Source organism: Falco punctatus, assembly GCF_963210335.1.
Source record: "Falco punctatus genome assembly, chromosome: 9".
NCBI lineage: Eukaryota > Metazoa > Chordata > Aves > Falconiformes > Falconidae > Falco > Falco punctatus.
Window position 1 is genome coordinate 13,733,588 of NC_137589.1, and position 14,765 is coordinate 13,748,352.

At 47.2% G+C, this 14,765-nt stretch overlaps 1 protein-coding gene across 3 annotated transcripts in view; it reads left to right on the forward strand.

Annotated features, from left to right (window-relative positions):
* The first annotated feature begins 596 nt into the window (after positions 1 to 596).
* Positions 597 to 14,765, forward strand: part of GRID1 (glutamate ionotropic receptor delta type subunit 1) — a 550,527-nt gene continuing 536,358 nt past the window's right edge. For 2 of the 3 annotated variants that reach the window (XM_080402703.1, XM_080402704.1), the window contains exons 1-2: positions 597 to 10,185; positions 12,389 to 12,544. In XM_080402703.1, coding sequence (XP_080258829.1) covers positions 10,107 to 10,185; positions 12,389 to 12,544 — 235 coding nt within the window. In that variant the 5' untranslated portion in view covers positions 597 to 10,106. Of the gene's footprint in view, positions 13,251 to 14,765 lie in introns of all 3 variants that reach the window. The other variant, XM_080402705.1, reaches the window with a different exon arrangement.

A 14,765-nucleotide genomic window follows, 5' to 3' on the forward strand; every position in this document is an offset into this window, starting at 1 on the left:
ACTGTGTACTTCAGTTTTCTGTACTCCTGATGTTTACAAGTCCTGAGGGTGAAACAAGGAGTTTGTGGTAGGACTGACTATTCTTGGGTTTTCTCCATCTACTGTGTGAGGAAAAGGGTGTTTAGATAGTTGGGTAACAGATTTCACCTATCTGCAGATGGAACAGGTGAAGGCATTGATGCATTCTACAGCCTTCCTGGCAGGAAGAAGCTAGAAGTGGAGAAGTATGGTCCTTGTGCATTATTGCAAGAAACCCACTTTACAAACTGGGATTAAGCTGGCAGAGCAGTAAGATAACTAGGAGATTTTTACCAACTTGGGAGCCACTGAGGATATGAGAACAAAAGCACAATCTGCATAGAAATCTTGGAGAGGTATTTAAAAGTTATTTTTGGAATGGAGTAAGTAGCACCCCAGGGAAACTGGTCAAGTAATGATATGGTGGTGATAAATCTGGAGGACTACTTAGGAGCATGAAAACTCTGTAATGATTTTATGCCCTCAAGTCCTCAAGTATGTAATTTAAAATGTAGGTGCAAGGATATGCTTTGGGTTTGAGGTTGTCTCCCCGGTCCGTCCCCCCCCCCCCCCCCCCCCGCCCTTTATTATTGTAAAATGTTCTTCCAAGAGTGGTTTGCTTGCTTGCTTTTAGATTTTTGCATGACTTGGAGCAGTATGTTAAGAATCTGCCTGTGTTTCCAGGGAGCAGAAATCCTACCTAAGTATGCCCTAGAAGGTCAAATTCAATTTATTAAATTAATCTCTCAGGAAAACAAGCTTCTTTCTTAGCTGGGGGAGGGAGGGTGGAGGGTTTTGCATTAAAAAAAAATAATCTAAAGCATATTATAGTCGTGTAAGTGCTAAAAGCCCATATTGCTGAAACCATACTGGTGTAAATCCTTAATACGTGTTGAAGTCAGTAGCATTACGTGTAATTCTATTATATAGTCCCTGTAAAGAAAGGAGAGCTGCTGGGAAATGCAATTCAAATTTGGTCTTAAAGTACTTATCTAAGGGTTGTATCCTGCTAGCATTTTAAAAATAAGAGTTGTAATCAATGCCATTACTTAAAAATCAATGTTGCCTGGTATAGTCATGTGTGATAATACAGCACTGCAGCAAAGCTATTTCAACTGCAGACTTGCATTCAGCTGGATAGTATATAACTGTAGTATAATACATTGCTGTATAATGCAGCACAGTTTAGATTGGGAGCATGATAGAGTGTATATAATGATATTATGAAAATATCGGAGAACTTGGAAACTTCAGAAACCATTGGTCAGTGGTTTCACAAGGGTGCTGTGACAAGGACTGTGACTCATGGAGTGCTGGATGCTTAAAGTGGTGCCTGTTTTTTATCCTCCCTGCCCTTTGCATAAATCCTCTACTGCAGTATCTCCAGGTTGTCAGAAGAACAGAAAAAAACCACGTTTGGGCCTCTTTATATTCTTTCTCTCAGAACTGGTGAGTCAAGTGTGTAGAGTAATAGATTTAAGATCATTTTGAATAGGAATCAACAAAAGCAGGTCGTTGTTTCCAGTGATTTCAGGTATTCTGTAACAGGAATGGAACTGTTTTGGAGTTCTTAAGCTAATTTGTATTTCTTTCTGTGGTTTAAACATCTCTGCTACAGCAGTAACACCGAAGCAGTGCTATGTGGAATGCTACAAAGCCATGTGGTTCTGGATTGCCTGTTTCCACAGGCCACATTATAAAGACTACCGCAAACGTATCTGACACGCACTTATGATTTCAACTGAGGCTGTGTAAATGGCAATGGATAGGTGGTGAAGGGTTGAGGCATCAGTAAGAATGCGGCTTATGTGACTTCAGCCATTGGAAAGGTTGTGAATGCCTGGGTGTGTTCATAGGCAGGCGTATCCATGGAAGTAGCTACTTTTCAGGAAGCAGCATAAAATGCCCACAGAAAATCAACCTGACGTAAAGAAACTTCTTGAGACAGGGAAATCTGCATTAGAAAGGTGTTACTCTGTTCATACACACAAATACCCTCTACAGCCTAGAAGTAGGAAGGAAGCTGTGTGCTTTTCTTTTTCTCTTCTCTTCTCTTCTCCCTTTCTTACCAGGTCAAATGAAATATTTCAAGGTGGTTTTATTTTTTCTCTTTCTCAAAAGAGGTGCACAGTCTTCCCTGGCTCCTTCCCCAACACCTAGTCATAAAGACACCCCTTTCTCAGGTGGGAGACCTAGTTCAAGTGCCTACTCTATCAGAATTGAAGAAGTGATTGAATGTAGCTGAATATAACCAGCTTGTAATTTTGGGTGGGCTTGTCTCTGGAGCTTTTGCTATCCGTCTCAATATAATGTCTCATCCCCTCCCCTCTGGTTAAAAAAATTGGAAAAAAAGAAAAAAAAATCATTAAACAGCTGAATGCCTGTCACTCAGGTCAGCAATGGAGCTTGGATACTGAATGTTTGTATTGCAGACTCTGCTACATGGAATGGGCTGGTCCAAAGGACCACATGAAGATTGTCTGTTTGTAATTATTTTAAATATGAGAAAACATTTTCTAGTCTCTGTATGAGTTACAAACTTGAAATGACTTAAAATTACCTGTTTGACCAGCCAAAAATAAAACTACTGTGTTTCCCCTACACCACCTAGAGAAGTAGGCCAGCTGACTGAGTGGCGTAACTGAGGAAAGGAACTTGATGTTCTTGTTCACCCTTAAATTGAGAAGTGAATACAATGTTCACGCAACAGTCCACTCAATTAGTCATGAAATGAATCGGTGACTGTGGTGGGAATGGAGCCCAGGAATCATGGCCCCTCTACCCCAATGGCTGGACTGCACTGCCTTTGAAAAATATCCCCTTTTTTGAGGAGGAAACTTAAGAAATACCATGACAGTTACCACGCTGGTTGGTGTGACTTTTTTTTTTCTCCACCCTTTTCTTTTCTCTGAGACAAAAATACAATAAGCAAAGGCTTTACTAGGTTTTATTTTGAAGTCTGCCATACAATAAGAATTAAACTGATGAAAAAATATCTTCATTTCATCCCTTCCTGGTAACATGAATATGAATTATGCACTCCATAACTGGCAACCTTTTCCTGAAGAGAACACAAATCCCAGGTATATTCTCTCCTCCTCTGTGTGTGTGACTGTCATTAATGCTAATGGAGTCACTGCGAAGGCAGATATGCTCGTTTATACAAATGGCTGCAAAGTAGATGTTGCAAAAACATGCTGGGGAAAAAAAATACTCCATGACACAGGACTGCAAGCCAAAAGAGAGACCTTACCAGCTGGGAGAAGTGGCCCATTGTGAGACGGTCATTAAAAATAATATGGTTTAGAACGGACTGTTGAGAAAGATCAGGTTTTCTTAAAGATAAAATTACTTTCCACTTAGAGTACTTTCCATTGTGAGGCTTTTAAAGGACTCCACACACACAAACAACATCAGTATTTAGCAATGGCAAAGGACTGCGTTAGTGCAATTGAAAAGGTCCCTATTCTTTGCCTGAGATGCATCAAAGGACAGTGTTCAAGTTCCTGGCTTGCAGCAAAATCTTTCTGCTTACATCACTTCTCAATGGAGTTTGCAGTGAAATAGGAACAAACGCAAGATCAGTTACCGTGTCTTGGCTGGAGGGCAGAACTTTTCAAATGCACGTTTGGACTTTACTGGCTATCTGCCTCGCCATGCAACAGCATCTACTTTACTGGTTTTGTTACTGTTTAGATGGGTAAAGTGAGAAGTAGCAAGAATAGGACTTTTCCAGAGTCTTCAGCCAACCAAAGTGAAATACAGGATAACTTCTAGCAACTTGCTTTTTCCTCTGGCTGATATACCCACCCTGCAGTTCAATCAGTTCTAACAAAGCAAGGATATATTCTTATGGTCAGGTGTTGATAAGGTTTGCAATAGTGGGAGTATGGGGAAATGTATTGACAGTGAAGTATCTGTACAATGCAGCTGTCGTTCTTAGCCTATTATTACCTGAGAAGGCGTGAGATCAGTCAGCACACATTTATGGTTGCTACACAAGTAATGAGATCTGGGTTTTTCCTTGTTTTAGTTTTCCATTTCAGATCTGCCTACCCCTTTGGGAAGCTGTGATGGCAGAGGACAGCTGTCCTAGCAATGTCTCATCATCTGTAATAGGCAGCTCATTGAACAGCTCATGAGACTGGAGAGTGTGTATAGTGTGGATGGATCAATAAGGGGCATGCAAGATGTTTTTTAACAACTTGTAACCAGTTGGACAATGGATACAGTATCATTTCTACTCTCTTGTCTGCCTTAACATCTGAGAGCAGGAGTTCCCTCGAGAAGATTGTACCTGTTTGGTGCAGAATCTTGTAAATTCCACTCTGCCCCCTGCCTCAGATGAGTGTCAATGAAGTTAGTTCAGAGATTACCTTGATAGAGCTACTATTAAATTATGGATAGCACACACTTTTACTTGGGGAGCTTGAATCCTTATGTATCTGTACTGTAACAAAGATGGTAACTGTACCTACTTGGTTCCTTTTTTTTTTTTTTTTTTTTTTAAGAAAGAAGGATTCCTGCTCAGGAAAACAAGCTTACAGAGTTCAGCAAGTTTAGCCTTTTTCAATTAGTGTCCATTGGATATAATGACAAGGAGCTTGCTTAGCAGTGAGACAGAAAGGCTTTTTCCTTTAACTGTGTTACACTCACATCCCAAATGACAAAGGATTCTTTGCCCACCTGTGAGTTAGAGGTCTCTACAAAATACATCTTGTTAGAATTAAAATGTTGTGAATTAACAGATTCCTTTGAGTTCCTTCTGAATCAAAGTGTTTATTAAACACAAATGCCAAGATAGAGATTAAATTTACCAACACTGATACAGCTTGCCTTAGGCTACATGAGGAGTGCATTTATGCAACTAGGAAAATGTGGGAGACTGGAAAAGCCTAATGGGCCCTCATCTGTTGTAAAGAAAATGCCTGTTAAAGAAAAATAGGTTGTGAGAAGACAGAGCTGGAGGAAAAGAATAGGGAAGTAAATATGTATCTTATCAAGATGCAACAGATATTGAACTGATGGAATTAAGCAAACATAAGTATGAATTAAATCTAGGCTGTGTGTACTCTGCTGAATTAAATCAGGTATAAATGTGGAAATACTAGTGCTTTGCCTTCTTTATGGCATCTTAAGAGGTATGTCAATCCAAATAAAGTATTGACTGTTGCAAAATTTCAGATTGTTAGTTGGCACACAACAAATTAATCAAGAATGTCAACTGTCCCACAAAGAACTCTAATTCAGCAGCCTCTTACAGAGATACCTAGTTCATTTACTCCTGGAAGATTGCCGTACTATACTAACCATGGAAAGAGAAAAAAAGGTTTCAATAAGCTAAAGGAAGCTTCAATAAAACAACTGAAATCTCTGGCTTTCACCACAGGAGAATGACAACAAATGGCTTTTTAAACATAAACATCTATGAAGATAGGAATGTATAGTAGGTTTGAGTTTTTGCATTACTATTTCCAAGGAGAAGCAGAGATGTTAAATTTCTTATTCTAAAATGCAATGAAATTTGACTTTTTTTGTGTGTGTTAATTGTAGACGTCTTGGCTATTGGGGAAGGAAGAAGAGTATTACCATGTTTTGTATTAGAATCCTTTGATTATCTATTGTTTTCTTTCTTCCAACTCCATAGACTAAACAGCTAACAATTGGAGACATTTGCTTCATCTTTATGCTTGTATAACTGCTACAGAGGAGGGGTCCCATTCACTTTCAGAAGGAATAATAATCATTGCTACATGTATACAGCTATTTAGGCTAGCTCTTACCTTAGCTAGGTGTAAATATGTGGACCATTATGGATTATCTAGTCTAGGGGTACTAGAAAATTGCCATCACCTCCACTTCCTGTTGCTAGAGTTAAAGATACTTAAGAAAATGCTAGGAGCAGCTTTGGAGAATATTTCTGTTGTCTAAACTATCTAGGCTGTGAGTCTTTTTTTTTTTTTCTTCCCCTTCCCAAACAAGAACCAGAATTTCCCTCCAATACTTTTCATGTGTCTTTAAGCACTTAATTTTGCCCCAAGTTATATGTGGGGAAGCCACAGCTTAGCTATAACAGATGGGTGGAAGTTGGGAGAAGACAAGAAAAATGCTGAATCTTGGAGGACTCCATTTATTCTGAGCATAGGCTATGATATGATAGAAGTCCCAGCGTTCTGGTCTTGCAGAGCTCATGCTTATGAAGCAGCTTTGTAAATGCTCAGTAAACATGAGGGGCTTTCCAGATCCAGGCATATGACGCAGCTATAGTTCCGGCGATGTCTTTCAAAATGTGTCTCATTCTTGTGGCAGCACGGAGGGACAGAGCCATGGGTGCAAGGCTCAGAGTGTGGTGCTGCAAAAGCCTTTCATTTCAGCTTTCTGGGATATTCTATATTTCTAATTGCAATGTAGTTTTTGGAGCCTTATTCAAGCCATTTTCTTGTGGTAGCAAAACTTATTCGGTACAGGTTTCATACCACGTTTGTTCTGACAATAGAAATAAGCACAGCAATAGCTCACGATAGGTTAGCTTAAAATCACCATAGTGGTTTGCAAAGGCAATAGAGCTGTTAGAGATGTGTATAGAATTGCATCTGTTGCCACGGAGTTGAACTTTGAATAGTGACTGTCACTTGAGTTGGGTATTTACCTTGTGTATTCCTAATGAGATGCTTTCTTCCATTGGCACTGTAAATGCAGTGGTACCTTACGTAATAATGTGTAATGAGTTGTTCCCTACACGATGATGATGGAGTATCATGGTGACTTACAACGTTCTTAATATGTAAAATGTTGGCAAATGGATTAGCCTTTTAGTGCTGTCTGGTTGCATCTAAACAATGTACACCCACCGCAAAATGTCAGCGCTCTTCTGATTGCGAACGATGAATGGCAGAATTGAAATGAGCTCTCTCATTTATTCTGGGCTTAGAAATGCAACATCGATAGCTTTTTTGGAAGGAGAGAAATAATAGGGGAGGCAATTAAGTGTTATGGAAAGCATTGTCCAAGCCAAAGTTAAAAAAAAAAACCAACAAACAAACACCCCCCCACACACACACCCACCCCCCCCACACACAAGAAAGAGCAGAAAGGGAAAAGAGAAAGAAAAGATAATGCAGATAATGGGAAGGAAAAGGTAATGCACCCTGACTGAAGTTTAAGACTAGACACAATGAAGTTTTGATGCTGCAACTCTCCATCTTAGAGAGATGCTGCTGAAGTTGCAGTTCTTCTTTGGTGTGATGGATCCATTTTGGTCTCACTGTATTTTGCATGTTACACAACAGGTCTTACGGCATTTGAGATTTCTTCTAGGCATCTTCCTTATTTGTTGTCCTCTGGCTGTGACAGATAGTCTTCTGCCCTTTGTGGGACCTGTTTCAGTTGGTCTGTGTTCCAATATTCTGGGCTCCTGCCCTTTTTTCCCCCCTCTTGTCTGGGACTGGATCCTTTTCTGCATGCAGTGTGTTTGCTCAAAGACTTCACAGGAAATTTTGTAACTTGTCCAATTCACTGGGTTCAAATTTTTAATATTTTATATTACCATTTTACTATTATTAAAATAGCAGCCAGAGGCATTTCAGCTGAGGACAAGACCACACTGTACAAACTTAAGTAAGAGGCAAGCCTCTTCCCAAGTGCTTGGAGTGTAACTGACTGGTGTTTGGATGCCCGCATAAATCGCGGGGTTAATAGCTGCATATTTCTGCAGGTTTCAGGCTAGGATGCCAAAGCGCTTCTCAAACACAAGTAAATTTAAAGTCCGTTCCTCTATGGAAGTCAGAGCTTGGTTCTATGGTAATGCTTCCCCCCTGCCCTCTAATTCCCACACATGTACTTGTTACTGACATATATATGACTGTGGTCAATATAGGTGCTTAACTTTTTAAGGAACCTGTGTAAGTCACTAAGTGCATATTGATTTGAAGCAAATGTAAATTAGAATTAATTTTGACTTGCTAACATAGTCAAATAAGGAACATTTCTATTGATCTTTGTCCCAGAAGCCAATTATCTGGATTAAGTGTTTTTATTACATGAAATACAGCATATAGTGGATGTCATCCTGCATTGATCAGTGTGAAACTGCGTATTTAAGACAAGGACTGTAAGCAGGAGTAGTTAACAAGTGATTTATACATTTAAAATTATATCTTTTTTTATTTACCCCCTGCTTTTCCCTGTTCAAAAGCTGTGCTTGTAACTACCACTGAACTGGAGGCTGTTGACGCATGTGGATCAACAGGGATTCGTGTTCATATCATTTCCATTTCGACTTCCTTCCCTTTTGCTCTGCTCCATCTATACCGTGTTCCCTCCCCCTTCTGCCCCCCAGACATTGTAAAGCTTACCTATATTGCCTACTCCTAAGCATTAAGCAGTTTTTGCCATACTGTGCTCTGTAGGGAAAAATGTTTTCTATATTAAATAAATACATTGCAGCACTCCCTCATGCAGGCAGGCACTGCCAAGTCTGGAGGACGTAGTAGCGCGTGTACAGGTGATGGTTACAAAGTGTGCTGAGTTTACGTGAACGCGGTGCTGTAAGGACGGGGGAAACGGACAGTTGGCCCCTCTGAGGCCGAGCCACCGGGCTGAGCCGACTTGGCCGCATCCTATGGCGGCGGGGCCCGCAGCACCGGCGCTGCCGGCCCGGGGCAGGATGCGGCCCCGCGGCAGGATGCGGCCCCCAGCCGTTACTCGACCGGCGCTTGCAAGACGGCGACCTCCAGGAATCGCTCTGCCTCCTGTGACCCGAATGCTGACATTATCTATATGTATCGCTATAGCGGTCCGTGCCTCAGCCCCGCAGCCACTTCATAATCGTGGTAGCAGCCTGCTCTCACCTCATTTTCTTGGCAGTAGTTTTAATTACGTTTCGGGCTCCTGAATGAATTTGTTTCCTCTGGATCCTTGGTATATTGAGACGCTTGTCACGTTTGGGTGCCTGCAATCACTGATGCGTTTGTTTTAGGGGATGAATTAGTCTTCTGAGCCTGAGCATGTCCAATTTATGAATTAGATTTCATTGAAAGCCAGAACAAAACAAAACAAGAAACGGTTTCGCTGTACCACTTTTCTCCCCCAGCGCCTCCTCCCCCAGCGCGGGGGTAAAAATCTTGCATTTCCACCTTGCTCGTCAAACGCGGATCATGTCCTGGGTCCGAGCTTGTGGCAGGAGGAAGGGGTACCCCCCCTTCCCCTCCCCCCCTCGGCGCGGTGCCTCCGCGTCGCCCGCGGTCGCCGAAGTTGGGCAAGCGGCAGCGGGCGCAGCCCCGCGCCCTTACCTCCGGGGGCGTCCTGCCGCGCAGTGCCGCGCCCCGGGCCGGCGGGGACTGCGGGAGGCCGCGCAGCGCCGCGCAATGGAGAGCGCTGGGCACCCTCCGGGCAGCGGCTGCAGCCCCGCGCAAGAGCCCGCGCCCCGCCGCCGGGGCGCTCCGAGCCGCCTGGCCTCGCCCCCGCCTCTGCTCCCCGCGCTCGAAGCATCGCCCCCCTACCCCTTCTCCCCTGAGGTGTGTGTGTATATATATATGTAATTTTGGATATATCCAAATATATTTAACGGCAATCAGTCTCCCCGTTCTTGCGCAGCCATCCCGCTCCACGGCGGAGCTGCAAACTCCCCTCCGTGCCGGGCGCCCCACTGCCCGCGCCCCGCCGCCGCGCCGTGCCCCGGCGGCACCGAGCGCTGAGGCTCCGCAGTCACGTGGCGCGGGGGGCGGGCGGCGGCGGCGGGGGGGCCGCTCCGCAGTTCGCGGTCTGCCGGCGCCCCGGCACACACCGAGCGCTGGAGGCTCCGCCGCGCCGCCTGCCAACCCGGGATCTACCTCCGTGCTTTTTTAGCCCCGGCTTGCTTTTTTTTTTATTTTTTTTTCCTCTCTCCCCATCGCCCCTTTTCCTCAATCTTGGAAGATTCTTGGGGTGCTGGGGGAATTTGGTGTTTTTTTTTTTCAAAGGGGGGGTGCCTGGGCATCTCCCCCCCGCGCCCGCTGCCTTGCTCTACCTGCCCTTGCGCCTTTTTTCTTCTTTTCCCCTGCCTGTCTCTCCACCAAACCCGGGCTGATGTGCTGTGCGAGAGGCTGGAAATGGAAGTGTTGATGCTCTGGCTTTTCCCCTGGATATTTCAGTGCGTTTCGGTGCAGGCAGACTCCATCATCCACATTGGTAAGAGAGGGAGTAGGGGGGTTGGAGAGAGACGCGGTATATAGATAAATAAATGAAGGGAGCGTCTCGTTTAACCGCGGTAATGTCACAGGCAGCGGCTGAACCTAACTCCGCGGAGAGACGGGAGGAGGGAAGCGAGAAAGGCGGCTGAATCCCTCTCCGCCCCCCCAATTGTAAAGTTAGGGGCGAAATGCCGGCTGTGCACCGGGCCGGGAGCGGGCACGGGGCGGGGGGACCCGCCGGGGCCGCCGCTGCGGTCTCCCATGTGGCTGGGGAGCCTGGGCTTGGACCTGTTTGCGTGGAAAGGCTTTCTTCCCCCTCAAGCTCCCCCCCGCCTCCTCGCCACTGAAAACAAACAGCCACCCCCAACACCCGAGCAGGGGAGAGGCGGAATCTGAACGTGCTCGTAAGGAAAACTTTCGGGGGGATAATCCTCTGGCTTCCATCCCCTGCCGTAGCAGGTGTCAGCCGAGCCGGAATGCGGGGGGGTGGGGGAACTTGGCTGGGAAAGGGTTAGAAAGGCGAGATTTGCAGCGGCTGCGTGTGTGCGTGTGTGTTTCTTTGCGCGCAACTGTTGGGGTTTGAATAAGATCTCATTAAAACCCCTGGGCAGCAAGAAGGCTGGATCAGCAGTGGGAGGAAGAGAGGGATGAATAAGAGGCGAAGGAAAGGCTGATGTGAACTTTTATGGCTTCTGGGAGCAAGGCATGGTGATGTCCGCGGGAAGCCTGGCAAGCAAAAGCGAGGCTCTGCAGTCACCTTTTGGCTGGTGTTGAAAGGTACCAGCAGGAACGAAAATGAGGATGTTTAGGGGCGGAGAGGGGGGAGAGAATCACTTGTGGAAGATGATAGAGGAGGAGACGGCAGGGAGTACGGCCGGGAAATGAAAAGCCGTAATTCCCATTAGCCTTTCGGGGAGGATGGGAGACCAAAAAAAAAAAAAAAAAAAAAAGGAGGGGGCCGTGGCGGCAGCGGTCCCGGCGAGTGGGGCTCCGCGGAGCCGGGGGGGAGGTGCCATGCCGACCCAGGGCGGGGAAGGGGAGAGAGGGACCAGCCCTGTAACAAGTTTCCCGGCAGAGGCGGCTGTGGGGCCGGCGGAGGAGGCTCTGGTCGGCGCTAACTCGCCTCCGGAGCCTGGGGGCGCAGCCAAGGCAGACAGCATTGCGGAGCCATTAAGGAGACGGGGTCAGCCCTGACCGCAGCGGGGGACTCCGGCCCAGGGGCGCTCCCCAGGCCCGGGGACACCCAGGCGGCAGCGGCGCCAGCTCCGCGGGGAGGCGGTGGGGCCGCCGTGGGAAGTGCCCCGGCCGGGGGCGGGGGTGGTGGCCGGAGCACCCCCCGCGGCTCTCCCTCTCGGCCCCGCTTCCCCTGCGGGTGGCCGGTGCCTCCTCAGCTTCTCCCCGCAAGAACTTCAGCCCGAGAGGTGTCTGCCATGTAACTCCTCGCAGAAATAGCGGTCCGGTGGGCAGGGGAGGAGAGCTGCTGTGTGCAGAGCTGTGATTTCACACGGGCAGTGCACGGAGGCTCCGGCCACAGGCACGCACAGTGTGAATCAGCAGGACTTTTCCAGGCAGGGGGATAATGTGGCATGTTTCCCCTCGCCCGCCTCCTCGTTTTGCTGCCAGCACGAAAGATCTCCCACCGCTGCGCAGAGCAGGGCAGTAAGCCTGGTGCGGGCACACACGCTCCGTAGAGAGGGGATCTTATGTAACACACATCGCCAGATGTTTTCACGTTAACTGCATAAACAGGACAGTGAAATTAAAGCTTCCAGGTTACTGGACACAAATCCTGCCTTCACGTTCCTGCGGGCATGTGAGCCTCAATAAAACCGCTGCCCGAAAGGCAGCAGCATCCTAGGGAGCAAGCCAAGCAGTGGGCAAAAAGTTGGTCAAATTCCCAAGTCTGCTCCCTTGCCCATCACTGGCAAAGCGAGTCCCTCGCCACAGCTCCGGTTCGGGGCTCCGTGAATGTCGGTGGAGCAGAGGGGGCCGGGGGGAGGGTTGCGCTTCCTCGTGCTGGGGACGAGGTCGTGCAGCCTGCGGTGGCCGCCCACGGGTGGGTCCCGACCCCCCAGACGCCCGGTGCCCCCGCAGCGGCCCCGCCGAGCACCGTGCGAGGGTGCTTGGCACGGCCCGGGGGGGAGCGGGGGCTCAGGGGCGGGCCGAGCACTCCTCACCCTCCGCCGCCTTCCTCCCCTCAGGTGCCATTTTCGAAGGCAATGCTGCCAAGGACGACGAGGTGTTCAAGCAGGCGGTGTCGGATCTGAACCTCAATGACGACATCCTCCAGAGCGAGAAAATCACTTACTCCATCAAGCTCATAGAGGCCAACAACCCCTTCCATGCGGTGCAGGAAGGTGAGGGCCCCGCGGCGGCACCGACGGCGCGGGTGGGCTGGGCGCCGGGCTGGGGCCGAGAGGGGGCAGACCCCGGCCCGAGCGGGCGGGAGGCGCTTCGGCGCCGGTGGCAGCCCGGACCCGTCCTGGCGCCCGGCTGGAAACTTTTCTTCGGTCGGGGGTTGGCGCTGTCCTACAAGGAAAGGGGAGGGACGGCGCGGCGCGGTGCGGCGGCTGCGGCGCCTGGCCAGCCCCGCCATGGCCACCCGCGCTGCGCCGGGCGGCCGCGGCTGCGGATGGCAGCGGCGCGCAGGGGGTCCCGGGCCGCCCCTGGATCCGCAAACGCCCCCTGCCTTTGCCGCTAAGGAGGGAAGGCCGCCCCCCGCCCCCACCCCCCCCCCGCAGGGCCCACGCATGGACGCGGAGGAGCGAGGGGGGGCGCACGGAGGGGTGGTTCGTGCGGCGCCGGGGGGCCGGGCAGGAGGGCTCGGCGCTTGCCGGAACGGCTGCGGGCGGTGGTGGGGCAGGAGCCGGCACCTCTCTCGGAGCATCTGTTCCCCCGGGGGGCGGCAACGCGAGGTCCCCGTGCCCGCCGTCCCCGGCCGTCCGTTCGCGTCCTCCCAACGAGCGCGGAGCTCCCTCCCCGGGGCTGCGAGGGGGTGAGGTAACCGAGTCACCGGCTGAAAACCTTCTTAGAGTTTACAAGATCTGACAAGTAGCTACGTAGGTAAATCATTTCAATTAGATTTTTGCAAAGGGGAACGTTTTTGCAAAGGGGAACGTTTACATTAATCAGCTTGCCTTTACAAATAAGACTTTAAAAAGATATTATTTGTGATTTAATGAAGCCGAGGTTAATTATGGCCTAGGCTATTTCAGAAGCTGTGTTTTTCAGTAGCAATTATTCTAGAAACAGAGAGCTATTTATATACCCAGACTAGAATATTTTAAAAAAATGATTCATCACCAGCCTTACCCTTAGTTTTACAGAGCACAGAGTGAATCTTTCCCTGTATAAAAATTTGCATTAATCCATATGTATTTATGTCTAAGCTGTGTACATGCAAATTACAGCTACAAAATTACATCAAATTTTAATTTTCATGAACTCTGAACAATTTCTTCTGGTATCTTTTTTTCTCAGAGTAGGTGCTAGTTAACATCAAGCGCATTCAGGAGAAACAGCAGTATATACCTTTTCAAGGGCCTGATCCCATTAATAATAGGATTCCTCCTGCTGCTCTGAAAGCTTAGCAAGGCAGTATGAAAAAAGTCTTTATGAAAATGGAAAGGAGAGGACTTTAAAACAAAACTCCACCCACATAGTCAGACACCAGAGGAAAATAAAAATCTCTAAATAATGGCGGGTTGATTTATTGGCAAAGATTAACTCTGAACAATTGGATCTTCTTATATTTGCAAAAGCTCAGTGTCCTATATTGGAGCTTATTCATATTCATGGAAGTGACAGTAGTTGGCTGGCTGAACAATTGCTTTCAACAATGTCTCTTCTCAGAAGTAAAACTTTATGAAACTGTTCTGAATGCCCTGGGATCTGAGCTGACAGTCTTGTGGACAGAGTCCCTTTGCTCAGTTTTGTTGAAAGTAGAAAAGCATGACCAACTGGAGGATTCTTCTCGATCTAATAGAATTTTTTTAAATTGGTTTATTTGCAATTTTATTTTTAATTGGTTTATTTGTTTATTTGCAATTTTATTTTTAATTGGTTTATTTGATGATTAGCGTTGCATTTACAAAGACTGCTATGAAAATAACATTTCTCTATTGAAAATCCATGCTGAAGACACAGAAAAGTCTCTGGTCAGATTTTTAATCTTTTTGATACAGAATATTTGTGCTACCTGAATATATGTAAATAAAGATGTTTCTTCCTATCCCTTCCAAGATGTTCTTTCAGGGTTCGTGTCCATTGCAGTTAGAATTGTGCTTGGATGAACTGACCCCATGCTGGAGTATTAAGAAAGTGGTTGATGAACACAATTTCAAAGAGAACTTGTTCTCTGTCACTACTTCATTAAGGCATATCAACGTGTCTTCTTTTGTGAGGATGACATAATGATCCTGTCTGCAAGTAAAACCTTGCCACAGTGGGAGAGCTAAGAGGAGAGTATCAGACTTTGCTCAATTTCCTGGTTTGCTTTGTTGGTTTGGGTCAGGTGTATTTTTTATTTATGATGCAATTTCCTACTTTTGAAACTGTTATACAATGTGCTGACAGAAT